General features: G+C 38.7%; 1 protein-coding gene across 50 annotated transcripts in view; it reads right to left on the reverse strand.

The window, feature by feature from the left end:
- Positions 1 to 20,339, reverse strand: part of LOC131678384 (zinc finger protein 420) — a 101,627-nt gene that overhangs the window by 41,494 nt on the left and 39,794 nt on the right. For 33 of the 50 annotated variants that reach the window (XM_058958472.1, XM_058958473.1, XM_058958474.1 and 30 more), the window contains 4 exons: positions 20,124 to 20,207; positions 19,778 to 19,861; positions 19,295 to 19,378; positions 18,690 to 18,773 (listed from right to left, as the gene is read on the reverse strand). In XM_058958472.1, coding sequence (XP_058814455.1) covers positions 18,690 to 18,773; positions 19,295 to 19,378; positions 19,778 to 19,861; positions 20,124 to 20,207 — 336 coding nt within the window. The remainder of the gene's footprint in view (positions 1 to 18,689; positions 18,774 to 19,294; positions 19,379 to 19,777; positions 19,862 to 20,123; positions 20,208 to 20,339) is intronic. The other 17 variants (XM_058958524.1, XM_058958523.1, XM_058958521.1 and 14 more) reach the window with 3 other exon arrangements.

A 20,339-nucleotide genomic window follows, 5' to 3' on the forward strand; every position in this document is an offset into this window, starting at 1 on the left:
AAGATGTTTGGCATCAAAAATACGAATTCGATTTCTGAAATTTCATGTGGTCCCCCCTTTGAAAAAAAAATTGAGTTCCGGCTTATATGGGAATTTCATATGTGACCGGACGGTTTAGTCTATAGTTCCGGAACCATATAAGCGATCCGTACGAAATTTTATAGACATCTATGGGGATATTATAGCTATCATTTGGGACTAAGTTTGTGAAAATTGGCCCAACCATTTCCGGGAAACTGATGTGAGTTCGAAAATTTTGAAAGATGGCCGCTTTTCCCGGGCACTTCCGGAACCGTCTATGGTGGTTAATGTAGTCAACGAAAGTTTGGTTGGCCGTCGGTGACCTAGAACAGCAAATTTAAGTTGTTTGAGAGACATTTTAGCGAAATTTTTACCTTTTTTGCTTTCATCGGAGTATCGGTTTGAATCACAATTTGCTATGTGATCGCACGCCACAACCTGTAACTCCGGAACCGGAAGTCGGATCGGGATGAAATTAAATAGCCATTTACGGGGACGCAATACCTTTCATTTGAGGCCAAGTTTAGTCGAATCGGTCTAGCCATCTCCGAGAAACCGATGTGACTGTTATTCTGAATTTAGATACTTCCGCCGGGGCTTCCGGAACCGAGGATGGTGACCAATGTGACCAAATAGACTTTGAATGGATGTTAGTGACCTAATACTACAAATCGAAGCAGTTGTGGTCATATTTTGGAAAATTTTTCACCTTTATACATTCATTGCAGAATTTATTAAAATCGACATTTTCTGCGTGTTCGTACTTATCACCCTGTAATTCCGGAACCGGAAGTCGGATCCATTAGAAATTCAATAGCAGCCTATGGGAACGTTGCACCTTTCATTTGAGACTAAGTTTGTCAAAATCGGTTCAGCCATCTCTGAGAAAAATGAGTGACATTTTTGGTCACATACACACACACATACACACACACATACATACATACACACATACATACACACACACAGACATTTGCCGAACTCGACGAACTGAATCGAATGGTATATGTCACTCGGCCCTCCGGGCCTCCGTTAAAAAGTCGGTTTTCAGAGCAATTGCAATACCTTTCTATTGAGAAAGGCAAAACGTTATACGTTATATAGATTAGGCTACAACTAACTGGGCTGTTTTTTCCGGTTCTCCAAGGTTTTATAAAACTATTTAGATTCCATTAAATTTTATTATAGCTCGTTAAATGAGTTTTAAAAGTATGACTGAATAAAGGCGGACATTGCGTAGTTGGTAAACCAATTACCTTGTACGCAGCTCGCCTGAATTCAATTCCCAACCCCGCACATAGGGTTATATTTGTCGAAAAGAGATTTTTCTAACCCGAAAAAAGAGGCGAATGACCCGAACCGCTCAATAATCGAAATAAAAAAAGTATGGCTAAACGAAGGTTTTTTATGATTTCAGTGTACTATTTTTTCACAAGCAATTTTTTTTACAATGGAGTGCAAAAATAACACCGCTTATTCGATGATTCAGTCTTCTGTAACTTTGCTAAATATTAAAAAAAATTATGACGTATTCAAAGATTAAAAATTTGAAAAAGATTGCTGCTTCAATTGTATGTTACAATGTTATGATTATCTAAAATATGTTCTTGAACATACATATTACGTAATATCGTAATTGTGTTCAGAAAACAATTACTTTCACAAATGTAACAAGCTCTACGAATGCCTATAACTTTCTGTGAATGATCCTCGAACGATTTTTTTTCTATTTAGCAGGTCATATGGGGGAAACAGCCGGGGATTCACTTATTTAAGCTCGGCAATTTGCCGCACAACCACGGGTAATCAGCAAATTTCAAAACTAATATCTCGGTATTGTGCCGTTTGTGGATTTTCAGTACTGTCTCAACAAACCAATGTTTTTTTTTACTTTCCAATCTCAGCAAAAGATGCAAAAATGCTGATATTCGATAGAAAAAATTAAGAATGAATTTGAAATTAATAAAAAAAGATTGAATAAACGGTTTTGGAAGTAATAAGTTCAGCACCTGAGTTGTACACTAGACTACCCAAAAAACTAATTTTTGAAAACTCAATCGGCCCACCCCTGAGTCGATTCCTAGTCCCACCAGGAGTCTCTGCTCTAAATTTAAACCAAATCGGACAAGTCTAGCTACCGCATCAACGTGTTCGAAGTTGGTATGGGATTTTTCGACAGTTTTCATGAAGAATGCGCACTAAGTTGCATTTTGACCGCTAGGTGGCACTGTATGCATCAAATTATCACTGCAGGTGAAAATAAGAAAGATAATATTTAATTCATTGCCCACAACTTTATCAAAGACTGGAAATTGGATACTAGCTAGCTAACAAGTTTATGATTTGGCAAGCAATCAGCAGTTATAGACAAGATATCAAGATTTTATCACAGGAATGACTAAAAATTGATAACATGTCAAGAAAAAAAAATTGCCATTCATTCAATCTAACAACGATCCGTTGAAGTTTAAGGTCGATTTAGTCAACCGCTGATACATAGTCATAGAATGATTATGAGCAGAAGAATGTCGATTTTATTTTAAAAAATATCAAACTTTAAATTGTTCAGATTTTTGTCCCATCAAAAAATTTGGGAAATCATTAAGCGTATAGAAAATAATTGTGGTAAACCAATCAAAAAACCATCTGATTTGGAGAAGTAGTGAACAAAATGTCTGATAAGATTGACAGCACTATAGTAAAATTATTGCATTATTACAGCGAAAAATATGATTTTGTTAATCCCTATTTTTATTCGGACACTGCTCAAGAAATGTTATGAGATATTTCAAGAAGATAATTCCAAAAATGTTTTTTTGTGATACATTTCCAATAATACTCGCCTGCAAAATGAGATACTTAGCGGCTTTGTACGTAGAGGACTTCACAAAATTACCCCTTTTGTGTGGCTAAAGTAGAATAGATTTTACACTTGCAGTTAGATTTTTTCTATTAAGAACAAAGCAACGCCAAATCAGTCAGTGTCAAAAAAGAAACACACGTTGAAATCATTAATCGCACATGTTCGATTTGCTAAATTTCTACGTGTTTTAGGTGTTTTTACATTTCGTGAAATTTGAGCTGTCACTTGAATTGACAAAGTTTTCTGGGGCGGGCATAGCGTAGTTGGTAAATCGATTGCCTTGTACGCAGCTCACCTGGGTTCGAATCCCAACTCCACACATAGGGTTAGAGGTTTTTGTTAGGAGATTTTTCTAACCCGAAGAGGCGAATGACCTTAAGGGTAAAACCTCTATAATCAAAATAATAAACAAAAACCGTTTTATTTCAAAATATCGAAAATTTACATTTGTAGTCTATTACATAGAGTTTTATTTATTTAAACTTTTTTTGCTAACATAATTTGTAATAATCAGCACAATGGTCAAAAAGCCATTTTTGAGATTTTCACAAAAAATGCTTATTGAAAACACCCATTATTTTGCATAAAAGCATGAATTTCACATCAATACCCTTCGAAAAATGTTAATCTTGAAGGTCAAAAATTCTAAAAAATGGTAATTTTCAGCAAAACATTTTTTTAACTTTATAGTTTCACTGTTGATAATTTATTAACATTATTTAGTGAAAAACCATGAAATTACTCAATTAAAATCAAAATAAAAAGAGTTAGGCATTTTCTACATACGAAACGCACCTACGCCTATATTGGTTATTAAATTTCGTCGCCATTTCATATCAAAAAGCTTCTTATTTTCTGTATATTTTGGTTTTAACCCATTCATGCCCATGTTGTTTGTGGGCAAACAACGCTTTTAAACAGCTATAACTTTTGATTAAGGCAAAATTTGCTCACAAACACAAGTAAGGCTAATAAATCTGACTATTACCTTTCATTTGAGTATTAATAGTTTCAAGGACTAGCTCTAGAACTGAAGTTATTGCAATTAGTCTGATTGGATTCCGATGGAGCAGTGCTGCCAGGAACAGTTTACGCTGACGACGGAAAATGAATTTTTCATATATCTTCGTTATGTTGCAATATTGTTGAAAATTGATAAAACTTATCAATTTAGACTGTCTTTGGCTACATTTTCCACGCATTTGGACTATTGTAAATATTCTAGGAGAATTATATTGAGCATTGGAAGATAAAAATTGAGCAGCTTCTAGCACTGCGAGGGAAGCACCTATCTTTATGAAAAAAAGGCTTTTCGTGTTTCTTGATCCCACCGTTTTCAAGGAAAAATAGTTTTGAAACCCTGCATGCACTAGAAAAAGAAGTTGGACATGAAAGGGTTAATTGATTAATTTCACGATTTTTCACTAAATAATGTTCAGAAATTATAATATAAAGCTGATTTTTTTTCTGGGAATTACTATTGGGTGTAGTAAGGACCCATCTTTGAGGAAATTAGACCTCCAACATGAACAATTATTTTATATATCGATGGGTATTCAGGATGTATTCATGTTTTATGCAAAATAATGGGAGCAGTCATTAAAAAAAAGTTTAATGAGGGCTCAAAAATAGCTCCAAAATGTCTATTTTTGGCACTTTTGAACATTGTACTGGTAATTACAAACTAAGTTAGCGTAACAAAAAATTAACTAAATAAAACTCCAAGCAATATACTACAAATACTATTTTCTGATATATTTTACCGAAATAAAACATTATTGATTCAATGAAATTGTGAAAAAATCTGTCTCTGGCAGCACTGTTCTAGCGAAATTTGACTAGAAGCCACATTTTCGCACATTTTTTTAAACGGGAAACACTTCAACGTTTCACAAATGGCATTTTAATTCAAATTTGGGAAAACTACAAAGCCGAAAATTAAATTCGACACAAAATTGTTTAAAAAAGCAATAAAATATAAAATCTTACGTACGTCGCTGAGGCAATCAATTAAAAATGCGATTAAAATTTTCATTACGCTCGGGGCATACATAAAAGAATCGAAGAAGGCAGAATCGAAAATTTGAACATAAATATATTGTTTTCGTCTTTCATTTTTTGGGATATCATTTTTAACATCTTAAAGCACAATTTAGGCCAATAATTAACCTTTCGATTCTTTTTAAATTCTACAGTGGTGTAAACCCTGCAGTAAATTTAAGACAAGCGATATACAATCACGAATAAAAACAGCTAAACAAGTGCTCCTCCCAAATAGTGTCAATTAGGCTTACCAATATTCAATTAATTCAGATTTTCAGATTGAAAATCAAAAAATCAACTAGACACGAATTATGAATTGGCATTCGAGTGAATAGACATTGGCAGTCGCGTGAACAGTTATAATAATTCATAAGTTGTCTAAATGTTACACGCACGAGGAAGGGTGTCATTAAAAACACTATCAATTTTGTTTTTTATAATAGCCCAGATTAAAATTTTCAAATTTACTTGATTTTGCATTGTAGTTTGAACGTTGTTTTCTCTACACTTTCTAATAATGTAAAAAAATTGAAGATGATGGAGCAATTACAAAGATATTCGATGTGTTATCTTGGATTTTTTTAGATTCTTTTTGTTGATATTATTGTTATATTTTAGCACTGAGTTATCGGTACTCTTTTCGAATGGTCGAAAATCTTGTTTCTTTTTACAAAAAATTTCCCAACATAACTCGTTGCAATGCGTCAAGAACATGAATCCGTTTGCAACATTTTGAATGTTGAAGATGCTGAAAACTGGAGATTACTACAAGTTCTCGCATATTTTAATTGCTTCGCTTCAAAAAAATGCAAAACATTCGGATTACGCCATTTTGGGCTTCAAGTGTCTTTACATATAGAAAATCCAAATTTGATGATTTTCATAGAGCACTGGGAAAGAGTCAATTCCCCGTGAGAGTAGAAAATGGAATGAAGCAAAATATAATTCATTGCATTATACCTATAACAAACACAAATAAGTGCTGTGCATAGCGAAGGCGGTAAGTCGATTGTTTGTACACAGCTCGCCTGGGTTCGATGTCAATCTCTCGCACATAGAATTAGGAAATTTTCTAGCCCGACCCGACCGAAAACGATCTTACGATTAAAGCCTCTAGAAACTGAAACAATAAAGTTACCAAAGCTGGTAAGTCAGCATTCGGCCGAACAGGGTGGTGGCGAATTCCATTCGTTCGTCTACTCGGGGTTAGTTCGTGTTTTCTTCATACTTCATTTATAAGATTTCTTTGTTAAATGCACTCACTACTTTTACGAATGGTAACTTATCTCCCTTTGTGGTCACGTTTTGTTCTACTAACAATTTTTTATACGTTATTAAAACGTCTAGAAGTTTAAATTTTGAAATTACATTGGATTCACATAGGCTTCTACGTCGTACCGATTTTACTGTACTGGCCCACAAAACTTCATAAAAATATAATACATTGCGGAAGTGTAATTACAAAATATTTTACGTTCTTTAAATCATTCTGAGGTTGAAACTTCGAGGTTTTAAACCTAAAATACGTCGTGTTCGATGTCCTCAAAATTTCAAAATACGCACTCAATTAGATGTTCTAGTAAGGAAAATAAATTATTAGTTCTACAAAATGGACGTATGTAGTGGTATGCATTATTACATATACGTAAGGATTCGTAAAGTTTATATTAGGGTTGGACATAGAATGCGCAAAATTCGCAAACGAAAAAAGCAGTTTTTTTCCACACCGTATGTCAGATCTTCATAAAAATCAATCAGCGCACAGAGGAGTAACTAGAACAAATTGTTGGCCAATAACCAAAATAATTTTTTTTTCGATTTTTATTGTTATATTTTTTTTAGATACCTAAAAACATACTGCATATTGTGGCAAAATAAAGAGTTTGCCAAACATTGCTAAATACTTTTTGCATGGATGCAAAATGGTGATATTTTAAGGGGTTTTTAATCATTTTTATTATATATCCAGCAAAATCATTTTCTAATGATGATGACTGTATTGAATAAGACAATATTATAACAAACGTAATTGAACACAACTATTTGTGTAATCTCAGCTTAAAAATAACTGAAAATAGTAGTGTTTCTGTGTATTGGACCAGCTTTAGAAACACCCTTTTTAAACATTTTATTCCAAATTTGAATGATAAAAAAGTTACATTATACGGAAAGATCCGGCAAAGTTTCTGAAACAACATTACAAAACAAGATTCCGGCTATCCGAAAAACATTCAATCTCTTCCGATCTTTTCCGATCCACAAATTCCAAGCGATTTGAAAATATTGATATTTCCACTAATTTGAGGTACGCCAAAATGCTGGAGGGCTAAATACTATGTTTGCCAAAATGTATATCTATGAATATGTGCACAGGTATCCCTTTTCTTCTCCCTTTTCCACTGATCAACTGTTCATGCATCGGGAAAAACAAATGTATCCGCAAAGATCACCTCGAAAATTCTAATATTCGGAAGGATCTAGAAAAATGACCTCTGCACTGGTAGGTGGATAGATGCCAAATTGTCCCAAAAACTAGTTATTTTCTATTTTTAGTTCATATTAAGGCATAATAACAGCAATAGCCGCATTAAATAGTTTTGGCCAGGATTCGACCCCAGTTACTCCTCTGTGCAGCGTATGTAGAATGTTGTTACAGTACTTCTGATTGATTTTTATGAAGATCTGACATACGGTTTGGAAAAAAACTGCTTTTTTCGTTTGCGAATTTAACCCTTTCTCTGTCTGTTCGGATAAGTGGTTTTCCAAAAAACTGTTTTGTAGCAACGCCTTTTATGTTGACTGTAGCTCAAACTAGAATATTAAATTTATTTAGTTGTTTCCAAATTTTTAAAGATAATTCACTTACAGCAATAGTTTCCTTCCCACCTGTTAACCTCTCCTCAATTAATGCCAACAACAGTTTCCTCGACCTATCAATCCTTTCCTTTTTTCCTACTCCTATACAAACAGCATATCAGAACTGTTAATTTAAATATATTTTTAATCACCTCACCTTAGTCTCCAAATTATGGTGTAGTTATAATGTCCGCACTGTATAATGGCCTGCCACACTCTAGCTTAATCATTTGCCTTATATATTATATTACACAGTTTCCTGTCTCCTGTCACTATTTGACCCAACAACAATACCAACGTTAACTTCAATCCCTTTTGGTTGGTTGCTCGTACCCAATCCACGTTTCGCACTTTCCTACAGGTCATCGTGTAGGTTCAGTCGGTCGTGCCCTGCGGCGCTAACATTTCCCCCGCCCGTAACACTGGTTCAGAATTCTCGGTTCTACCAGATTTACTCTGCAGCTCCAGTGCCGCAAGTTTGGCTACAGGACGACGAAAAACACCTGAGGCCGTCCGAACCATCGCCTGCCGAATCCGTCCATCTTTGCCTCGCATCACCTTATCTACGATTCCTCGAGTCCATGCTCTTCTCTTGCCACCATCAACGATGTACACCAGCTCACCTACTTCGATTGGTTGTCGTTCTTCGTGCCATTTGGGACGCCGGTTGACCCCAGGGATGTACTCCTTCAGCCATCTCTGCCACAGAACATCGGCCAATAGCTGGGACCGCTTGTAGTCGTCTCGCAAAGCTGAAGCAGGATCAGTCGATCGAATGCCCATCGGGTGCTCTCCTGGAGGATAACCTCGCAAAAAATGATTGGGTGTAAGTGCTTCTGAGTCGGCTGATTTCTGAGGAACGTATGTCAACGGTCTTGAGTTGATGATGTCTTCGGCCTCTGCCAACACTGTCAGCAGAATTTCATCAGTAAGCTTCCTGCCGTCGTCTACTACTTTTAACGCTTCCTTTGCTGACCTCACTAGCCGCTCCCAGCATCCACCCATGTGAGGGGCTGATGGTGGATTGAAGCTCCACTGTGTTCTTGCATCTGTGAAGGTTTCTGCACATTGCCTGTGAATTTTCTGAAACTCTCCGGCTATCTCCTTACTGGCAGCTTGGAAGTTGGTACCGTTGTCAGAAAATATTTCCAGCGGTAGTCCTCTGCGACAGATAAACCTCCTGATGGCCATGATGCAAGCTGGGCTGCTAAGGCTGTGTGCAACTTCCATGTGAATCGCTCTCGTCGTCATGCACGTAAATAACGCAACCCATCTTTTTTCTGACCGCCTGCCAACAGAAACACTGATTGGGCCGAAATAATCCACTCCAACATATATAAACGGCCGTAGGTTTGGTGTAAGGCGCTGAATGGGTAGCGGAGCCATTCTTGGGACTGACGGACGACATTTATGAACTTTGCACCACGTACAATCCTTAATCACCTGCCACACCACTGCTCTAAGCTGAGAAACGTAAAATCGTTGACGAAATTCGTTTACCACTGTCTCTCGGTTACAGTGCCCAAACTTTTGGTGATAATAGTTCAGTAGCTTCTTGGTGACATCGTGGCCTTTTGGGAGTACTATGGGAAACCGCAAATCAAAGGGCATGAAATCTGCGTAAGCCGATCTTCCTTCCATCCGTATGACTTGATCCTCGTCCAGCAACGGCGACAACTGATATAATTCACTGTTTTGATCAATCGATAGCAATTTTCCTGGCAGCAGCTCCTTGTTCTTAAGCAAAACTTTAAGTTCATCTTCGTACGCGTCTTGTTGCGCTATTTTAAAAACCTGGATTTCCGCTTTTCTGTACTCCTCGCGAGTTAATGACGCTACGATGGCTGGAATGGTTCGCTTGATCAACCTTGCTTGATTCGCTGATGCTAAAAACGTTTGAATCGGCGATTTGCTCCCCTTTTTCCGGCAGTTAGTAATAAACCGATATACACACGCCACACTTCGAACCAGAATTGGCCACTTGGAAATCCTTTTCGTGTCAACCAACGGTTCTAGAAACTCGATTTCATGGTACAGATGACATGCTCTAAGCTCTTCCCGGACGTTTAGTGCTGGTAATTCGAAATTCGGCCATTGCTCTTCAAATTGTAGAAGAATATTTGGACCAACTACCCATTGCCCCTGATTGGTTAGAGGAGGGCCACTGCCCCACTTCGTCAAAGTGTCTGCTATATTTAATTTGGTGGGAATCCGACGCCATTCATCAACGCTCGCCAGACTCATCACTTCTCCGATTCTGTGTGCCACGTACTGCCTGTATATTTTATGGTCGGAGCGAATCCATGACAGTACAGTTGTAGAATCCGTCCATAGAATTCGCTTATCAATTTTCAGGGAATGGTTATCCTTAACCATATTGGATAGCCTAGCACCCAAAACTACAGCTTGCAGCTCTAGTCGCGGAATTGACATATACTGCAAAGGAGCTACTTTGGACTTGGCCGCTACGAGAGCACATTTCGGTTGACCGTTGATGACTGCTCGAAAATATGCAACGCACCCATAAGCGTTTTCACTTGCATCGGTGAAGATGTGTAGCTGGAGTGATTCGTAGTTCTCCGTCGACGTATCGGGAAAGTAGCAACGCGGAATTTTCAGAGCTTCGATTTGCGGCATCAGTGACGTCCAACGATTCCATTTAACAGCAGTTTCGTCATCTATTTCGTCGTCCCAGCAACACCCACTCCGCCAAAGATCCTGTATAATCATTTTGCCGAATATAGTGAACGGCGCCAATAAGCCTAGGGGGTCGAACAGGCTCATCACGCAACTTAATACCTTCCGTTTGGTGGGTCTGCGCTTACCCGAGACAAATGGCTCTAGATCATCGCGTAACTTTGTGGAGAATACAAATACGTCATCAGTGGGGTTCCAGGACATACCCAAAACTCTTTCTGTGCTGTTAGTTTTGTCGGTATTGAAATGAATTACTTGTTCCTCTCTCGGCTCACCCATGTGGTTCAAAAACTCTTCCGAGTTGGATACCCAATTGCGTATCTGGAAACCTGCTTTAGAGTGTATGTGTTTCACCTCGGTCGCTCGCTTTACCGCTTCTGCAATCGTGTCTGTGCTGTCGAAATAGTCGTCGACGTAGTGGCCATTAACAATAGCTTCAACAGCATCTGGAAACTGCTCTGAATAATCCTGTGCGTTTCGATTTTTGACGTATTGGGCAGAACACGGTGAGCTGGTTGACCCAAACGTCGCCACGTCCATGACATAGGTGTCTGGTTGGCTGGCGGGATCTTGGCGAAATAAAAACCTCTGCGCCTGCTTATCGCTTTCCTGTATCATCAATTGGTGGTACATCTCCTTAATGTCACCACCAAAGGCAACCCGTCGCTCTCGGAAGCGGCTGATCACAGCGGGTAAACTCGCTAGCATATCCGGTCCCTTCAGCAGTACTGAATTGAGTGACGTACCTTGGACGGTCGCAGAAGCATCCCACACCAACCGTATTTTGTTTGGTTTTTTCGGATTTAACACGACATTTAGAGGAAGGTACCATACTTTGCCGTTGTTCTTGCTTGCCAGATCATTTGATGTAGCTTTATGGCAGTACCCTTTTCGCAAGTAATCGTCAATTTGCTTTTCAACGATCTGCTTCATTTCTGGATTCTTCGAGAGCTTGTTTTCCAGGTTCTTCATCCTTCTCAATGCCATCGGGAAACTGTCAGGCAACTGGGGGTCATCGATTCTCCATAACAGTCCGGTTTTGAATCGATCGCCAACACGAACGGTAGTGTTATCAAGAATATTTCTGGCTCGCCGATCGTCTGCAGACTCGGGTAGAACTGTTACACTGATGCCAGATTCTTCCAGGGTATAGTGACTTCTTATCAGATCGTGCAGATCTTGGTCTGACGTAGGCCCTACTGCGTGATGAGCCGTAAATCCGTCCGTCGCATCATCCTCGCTTTGCGGACCGTAAACCGTCCAGCCGAGTCTCGTTCGAACTGCTATCGGCTCACCTGGATTTCCGATGCGTGATTCTAGAGGTGCGTACACATGGAGGTGTTTTAAACCGATTAGTATTCTTGGCGCACCATGGCGATAGTCAGTCACGGGCAGTCCTTTCAAATGTTGATACCGTGCCGCTATATCAGCAAACTGCAATTTCTGTTCAGGCAACTGCAACTGTTCGACAGTATGGACATTCCGAAGCATAAACCGTTCAGCAGAATTCGTATTGGATATGGAAAGATGTAAACATTTGGATTCCCGTTCAAGCCGAGTCATTCCCGCCGTCCATTTTACCAGAATTGGCTGTGACACTCCGTCTAACTTGAGTTCATTTGCCACCCGCCTTTCAATTAGCGAGTATGACGACCCTTCATCCAAGAAAGCGATTACATTCAACGAGTGATTTCCGTTGTGCAGACTAATTGGAACCATTCGGAAGATAACTGGCTGCTGTGACTGAGCATTGTGAGCATTGCACTCCGCCGTTCGCAATGGGATGGCGCGGTTTGGCGGATGGAGTAAAGGATGATGCTTATCTCTACAATTACCCACATTGCATTGAATTTTAAATCGGCAGCGTGATTGGCCATGCTCATTAAGGCACAGTTGACAAAGCTTCCACTTCTCGACCGCTTTCATTCTCTCCTGAAACGTTAATTTTCCGAAATCTTCACAGTATCGAACACGATGATCGATTCGATTACAAATCCGACAAGGTTTCCGGTTCGATTCGCGTGATTCAAACTTCTGAATCGTATCTGTATCTGAGCTGCGTTGATTCAAAGGCGGCTCTGAAATTCCAATGTGCGTGTGTACATAGGCTTCCTTTTCCTTCCGTTTTCGATCATTTCCAACTTTTCCGGATCTGTTACCTAGTTCCGAAAACGATTCAGTAAAGAGCGTAACTTCACTAGCCTCGGAAACGATTTGCGATAGAAAATCCGAGAATGTTTTGAGGGTTACTTCTGGCTGTTGCCGCTTATAACGTACCCATTCCAGCTTAGTGCTCGACGGCAGCTTTTCGACTAGCTCTTGGATGAGCATTGGATTTATCAAATGGCTCCGAAGCCCTGCAGCCACCAAGTGGTCACAAAGCTGTTGCACAATCATACCAAATGATATAAACGATGACAATCGTTCGATACGCGGCGGATCCGCTCTTCTTGCTTTCGACAGTAGTGTATGAAGAAGTTGTTCAGGTCTCCCATATAATAGACGGAGCGTCTCGATCACCTGAGGAACCGATTCCGGAAGTAGAAGCCTACTGCGTACCGCATCTAATGCAGGGCCTTTAATGCTCTCTTGTAGGCGACCAAGGTTCTCCAAGTCTGACCAGTTGCAAGCTTGATTTCCATTTTGGAAGCTGCTTATAAAAAGCGGCCACTCTTCTGGCTTACCAGTGAAGATGGGAAGCTTCTGAAACGGCCCTTTCCGAGCCGCCAACTGTGTCTTGGTGAGATCACCATCCCACTGTGGAATTCTTTCACAATCGCTTCCACAATCGTCGGATTCATAAATTAAGCTTCGGCGTGAATTACTGGCGCTTCTGTGGGAAATCTTTGAAGCGGAGCTTTCTTTCGAGGGCGAATCATCACGATTTCGAGATTTCGTATGCAGATCAGGTTTTCTAAGCAGTTGATTATTTCCGGTAGATTCCCCGCGCTGTTTGCTCGAGTTCGGCGTGGAGATTTTTGGATATGCTCCTCGAAAATCACTAGGGACATTTTCCTCTAGCTTTTGTTTTGTTGGATCTTGTTGCTTATCCTTCCACGCTACTTCTTTTACAACGTTGCATTGGGTCCACCCGGCAACTGTGCTTACAAATTCTCCGTGTTCGTTCGCAATGGGTTCTTGACGATATTCCAACCACATCGAACTTCTTTTTTTCTGGAATTCCTCCTCAGCGGCCCTCTTCATCTCCAACATTTCACGCTCAAGTTCCAACTGCACCATCCGTTTCTCATTTTCTCGTTGTAGCTGTCGCTGGAAATTCCGCCGCTGGATTTCGCGCATCTGTTCCAATTCCCGCTTGTGCTTTAATTCGGCTTTTTCTTGATCCCTTTCATGCGCTTTCCAGGCATCGTCCGGACTATCCAGTCCCAGGTCGATGACAGACTCTGACGGTATATCCTCGATCCCTTGCACAAGAATTTTCCGATCCGTGCACTTTTTGCAGTGCCATGTAGTATTGTGAACATCTTCTTTCACGCCAACGCAACTAAAATGAAACCAGGTAGAGCAATTGTCACACGAAACCATCATTCCGTCGGCATGGTCTGGTCGATTACAAGCACCGCAGTTGTAACCAGTGGTTTCGAGGTTATGGTCCGAATTTTTCCCAGCACTCATATTGCTTTTGAGATTGTTCGGATAAGTGGTTTTCCAAAAAACTGTTTTGTAGCAACGCCTTTTATGTTGACTGTAGCTCAAACTAGAATATTAAATTTATTTAGTTGTTTCCAAATTTTTAAAGATAATTCACTTACAGCAATAGTTTCCTTCCCACCTGTTAACCTCTCCTCAATTAATGCCAACAACAGTTTCCTCGACCTATCAATCCTTTCCTTTTTTCCTACTCCTATACAAACAGCATATCAGAACTGTTAATTTAAATATATTTTTAATCACCTCACCTTAGTCTCCAAATTATGGTGTAGTTATAATGTCCGCACTGTATAATGGCCTGCCACACTCTAGCTTAATCATTTGCCTTATATATTATATTACACAGTTTCCTGTCTCCTGTCACTATTTGACCCAACAACAATACCAACGTTAACTTCAATCCCTTTTGGTTGGTTGCTCGTACCCAATCCACGTTTCGCACTTTCCTACAGGTCATCGTGTAGGTTCAGTCGGTCGTGCCCTGCGGCGCTAACACTGTCCAACCTTAACATTGCACAAAACAAAATTGAGCTTCAAGACACAAAATTTATAAGTTGTGAGAATTTAGTTTACAAAGAATTTTGTATCATAAGAGAGCTATTTTCTGTACGACACATGTAAATATTACAGGCAGTATTGCATACTAATCATTCGATGATATATCATTTCACTGAGCCTGAAAATACTACTTTCAGAAAACTGGAATCATTTGGATAAACGAGGTCGAATATTATCCCAGATCAAATTTTCTCCAAAATTCTTCATTTTATTTGTTCTAACAGTCGACCCAGAGAAACTCAAAAATTCTCAACCTACAAAAAATTGAATAACTTTCACAGTTTTCATCCGATTTAAACAAGTAATGTCCTACTTTCATTAATTATTATCAGGCTTTAAGCTCCACTAAAAATATTATTTTTAAAATTGCTTTATCTTGCCCAAAATACCAAACGCTATAATTTTACTAAACGTACTTTTTACTTTAGAGGTGAATTTCACTTTTATACTCCAACTTGAAAACTGTTCCACTGTAAATTTTTTGGACATCATTTTCGGATTCAGCACACAATTTTATATCGAAAAAGGTCAAATATTGAAGATCAATTTTTTATGTTTCATTTGTAAACTAGTGCTTTCAGGGAAGAAACTTTGATGCATAGTTTTTCAGCTATTCTCAAATAGTGATGTCAGATTCAACGAAGCATTCTTGTAACTTATTTTGTTATGTTGGGCGAGCCTTAAAATTCTGGAAGAATCCAGATAATCTGGTAGGCGGCACCCTATTTCAATTCAAAAGATTTCAAAGTGACATTTTTGGGAAGGGGTTCAAAGATTTATCTACCTCAGAACAGGCCGACAGGGTACCCACAATAATTAAAATATGCAATTCCATATTATCTTTTCAATAGGGTTAATAAGATTTGTAAACAAACTTTTGTTTTGCTGGTTTCTCTTAATTTGCTTTAAGGTTGGACAGAGAATGCGCAAAATTTGCAAACGAAAAAAGCAGTTTTTTACCACACCGTATGTCAGATCTTCATAAAAATCAATCAGCGTATGTATAATGTTGTTACAGTACTGCTGATTGATTTTTATGAAGATCTGACATACGGTGTGGAAAAAAACTGATTTTTTCGTTTGCGAATTTGACCCTTTCTCTGTCCAACCTTAATTTCAACGGAGAAAAATGAAATCACCATCGGATGCGGAATAATGAGCGAAAAGGGTTTGTTTACAAACATCTCGTTAACCCTTTTGAAGAATTAATATTGAATTGCTAACCAATTTAGAGACTTTTGGATGTTTTAGACTCATTTTATGATACTTTTTATGGGTTTCAATGTGATCATAGCAATATGCATATCATAATGCTTGGAATTGTATCAGAAGTCTGTTTGTTACCGTTACGACACCATAAGATGACTTGATCTCGAAAAAGCCATTGCGAGACAGGTGCTAGCAAAGCTGAGTAATCCTTTCGGGAGAAGATTATAGGATGGTCCCATAAATAAAAGGAGTTGATTTCCAAAAGTTATGATACCCATTAGACCAGTGGTTTTCAACCATTATCGTTCCATGTTCCCATTTCCGAATATTGATCCTTATGATGTACCCCTTCCTGAAAATTGTTTACCATCATTACCCTCTCAGAAAAAATGATTTTCAATTTAATGAATGCCATAATTTTCCAATTAGAAACCTGTTCCTGAGCACTCACAGTAAGCATCTCAATTCTTGACACACCGAAACAATATATAAAGACAAAATTCCAACAGCAATGTTAGGATAACAAATTTCGATTTATCCCGCATTATTCACCCCCTACAATATCCTAATTTACCCCTGGCGGTGAATTCACCCCGGTTGAAAACCACTGCATTAGACCGACACTAAAATTGACTTTTTTCGGAACACCGCTCAGTCGGCTCCGTAACTCGCAGGCCAAATATGTGCTGGAGGGGACGCTTCTGGTTTATTCACAAGAATATTCTAGTTTGTATTAAATTAAATATAAATTGGCGATGGAAAAAAATTCAGTAAAAAATACAGCCTCATCTTGCGCATTTAAAAATTCACTGTTATGTAATTTTACGTGAATCAACATTACTGAAAACTTCAAATTGATCCGATGCTGTAGTAAACAGTTATTCTTAGGGTGGATGTACCTACCTGTACATTAAACGAAAGCTGTCAACCCCTACTTCATAGGAAAAATATAAAGATGGTTAAATAACCAATTTATGTATTCAAAACCGCTTGTACCACTATAGGCACACATGTACTAATAGTGGTACAATCGCTAATTTCGGATCCTTTTGTTGCAAATCCCATTGATTTCTTATGGGACTCGCAACTATATGTACACTATATCAACTATAGGTGCAAGGGAGCTCAAAATCCAAAGAAAATGATTTCCTTCAATAGTTATTTGAGCAAATTTCAAGGATAACAGTTTTATTGTCGCATAATTTTAGTGCGATGAATCGATAAAAAAAATGTTTTGATGGTTGATACCTTAGTTAGACGTATAACCCACTACTGCAACTATTGGTACACCTTAACCATAGGAGCACCCACCCTATATAAAATTTTGTGCTGCCTCTCTTTTTCGCACATGCATAGAATAAGTGATTTTCAAGTTGAATAGCTTTGTCTTAGTAGCCACCGATCAATATGCAACCTTCAACTAAAGTAATTGCTATAGAATAGGCCTTAAGTTTTGATGTATACAAAGTTACTGTGGGATTTTTGATTGAATTGTGAATTTTTATTCCCGATTTTACAAATATTAGGATAAGATAGGAGATAAAACTTGAAAACGCTTGTGAGTGAACTATAGTTGTCGAAATAAGCTCATATTTGGTATATGGTTTTCGGAGCCAACTACCATTTAAACTAGCGGTGTTCCGAAAATAAGTCAAAATTGTTGCCGGTCTAATACCCATCTTGCTGGGATTCTAGTGGTATTCATATTATCCCAAAACTGGTACACGGAACCATATAAACTTTTCCGATAACTTTTTGCAGGGTGCAAAAAAGAGTGAAATTTTGGATCAAAAATATAAATATTCCTAAATCGATTAGATATTCCTATAGTTATGGGCCTTTCAACTTATCAGGTACTCGAAAGCTCTGTCGTTAAAGATGTTAAAGATGCCGTTCATTTTCACTATCTCTGATCGATATCAGACGTTGCTGAAACTGGAAAAAGAGAATTGCAGAGACTTTGTTTTGATAACTTAGACCCGGGAAAACCGAAACCAATGCAACAACTGTCTATTGTGATAATATTGAACGTGTTTTCGTGTAAAACTAGGGTATACGCTACTGTTTTTCTCTTGCTCCGTATTCGTCAAACAACAACGGAATTAACTCTGTTGTTTTTCTTCGGTTTTAGGTGGTAGGAACGTTGATTAAGTTTTTCTGATTGCTAATTTTTTACAAAACATGTTTCAACTCCATAGGGTGTATATTTACGGAGACTATTTGAAGCTTTTTGTTGTCGATCACTTCTGTTGTCAAACACGAAGTTTGATCTGCAGCGATCGTTCCGTGTGACATTATCCCATCCTATCTCCTTCATTTCTTTCACAAGTTCCATAGAACCACTCACTGTTTACTACTTTATAACGGAATCGACAGTAAACATTAACATCTCCCTTCTATACTCAATACAAATCGTAGAAAAATAATGGTACGGAAATAGTATGTTGACTGGAAACAGTGTGTATGCTAACTCTATCACAACGATATTGGAAACCCATCACTAAAAAACCGGCACACACGAGAAAGATAAGTGTAAGCAATAAAAAATTACAAAACTAGGCGCAATAAATCAACTATAAACAACTGAGTTATAACTAATAAACTAACCAAATTAGGACGCTAGCTTATAGAACAAAAAGAAAGTTTTAAAGGAATAAATAGGGACAGGGCAAACTAAAACTTTGGCATTGTTTTCTTTGCTTTGGGTGTTTGATTTCGGTTTACATGTTTGTTTTTGTTAGTGCTCTTTTGACACAAATCAACCTCTCACCTGACATGGTTCGTTAAATGCTCTTTTCGCATAAATTTCTTCTCGCAATAGGTGCAATGATAAGGAGTCTCTCCAGTGTGCAATCTGTGATAAGAGGAAGATATACATATTTATATAGATAGAGAGATGCAGTTCTTGTTTTTTTTTGTTGCGTTTGATTGTCTAACAGTATCGTTCGATTGCTATTAGCTGGATAAGATAACACGGCAGCGGTTGGACCACACACAGTTTATACATACAACCCAAATTCGGTTCGGTCCTCGCACGCTGACCGTGTTTCTTTTGTACATTAAAAGGATGCATCTACTTTGGCTAGGGGGGTTGGGGGTGTTGTGGTGGGAGGAAATTGTACTAATATTTTGTATTGAACCCGGCTTTTTGATAATTATTGGTTGATAATTTAGAATGATTCCATATGAAATCTCTTCGGTTTGCTATCGCATGAGAGTGCATTCAACGCGGAACATTTGCCGGTATAACAACTTGTCTTACTGGCTGTACTTGTATTGGACTTATCGCCGATGGACAGAGAGAAACAAATGAGGGCTTGTTCGTTCGTAGGTCCTTATAAACTAAAGAATGCAATAACAACACATCATCCTCACCTGGTGTGATTGGTCAAGTGCTCTTTTCTCGTAAACTTCTTCTGGCAATACGAGCACTGATAAGGAGTCTCGCCCGTGTGTAATCTGAATGGAAGGCGGAAAAATGCAAGCATACAGAGAGACACAACATTTTAGAAGAACGATCTTTTCAGTTTTCATATTTCGTACCGACACTAAACGTATAAAAAAATGTGTTTTTTTTCGATTTTGTGGAGGAAAGCTTTAGCAAAAAATAAGTCCCCGGCCCAAATCGAAGCCACTGTGAATGGTTCGATCGTTTTGGTTTTCGAATAATTGGGGAAAATCATACCCGGCTACAGAATGTTAGTGAACAATCATACTTTGAATCCCGCGCGGTGAGAACCACGAAAAAAACAGCCGGGGTCTTATTTCTCACCAAGCTCTTCGACCTTCGATGGAGGCTATTATTGGTGTTTTTTTTTGTGGGGGGTGAGTGGATGTTTGAATGAAAACGATTCTCACCTGACATGGTTCGTTAAGTGTTCTTTTCTCGTGAACTTCTTTTGGCAAAAATTACACTGGTAAGGAGTTTCCCCGGTGTGCAACCTACACGGCAGTGAGCGCGTTTGGTATGGAAAAGAAAATTGCACTGTATTAGCATTCAAGGGTTAATGAGAATAAATGACATCAACAGGTCGTCTGCTTCAAATGACACAGAAAGATGTAGAGAAATTGTGCACTAGCGTCGAACCCTCAACAGTGGGACAGCGACACTAGCAGCACGGGAAATAAACAAACACATATTGTGAACGTGGGGGATGAGGAATTTGATTGGTGCCGAAATCTTAGAAACATAGCAATCTCTCACCTGATGTGGTTTGTGAGATGTTCTTTTCGAGTGAACTTCTTTGAACAGAACGTACATTGGTAAGGAGTTTCGCCAGTGTGTAATCTAGTTGCAAAGATAACATTTGGAAGATTAGATACGTCTTGCTGAACCACAGTTTTCTTCGCGTTCTGATGGAGGAGACGTGAGGAAGTTTCTTTTTTTAAGGTAGGATGACAAGTATGAAAGGTGGTGATG

The sequence above is a fragment of the Topomyia yanbarensis genome, chromosome 2 (genome assembly GCF_030247195.1).
Source record: "Topomyia yanbarensis strain Yona2022 chromosome 2, ASM3024719v1, whole genome shotgun sequence".
Classification (NCBI taxonomy): domain Eukaryota; kingdom Metazoa; phylum Arthropoda; class Insecta; order Diptera; family Culicidae; genus Topomyia; species Topomyia yanbarensis.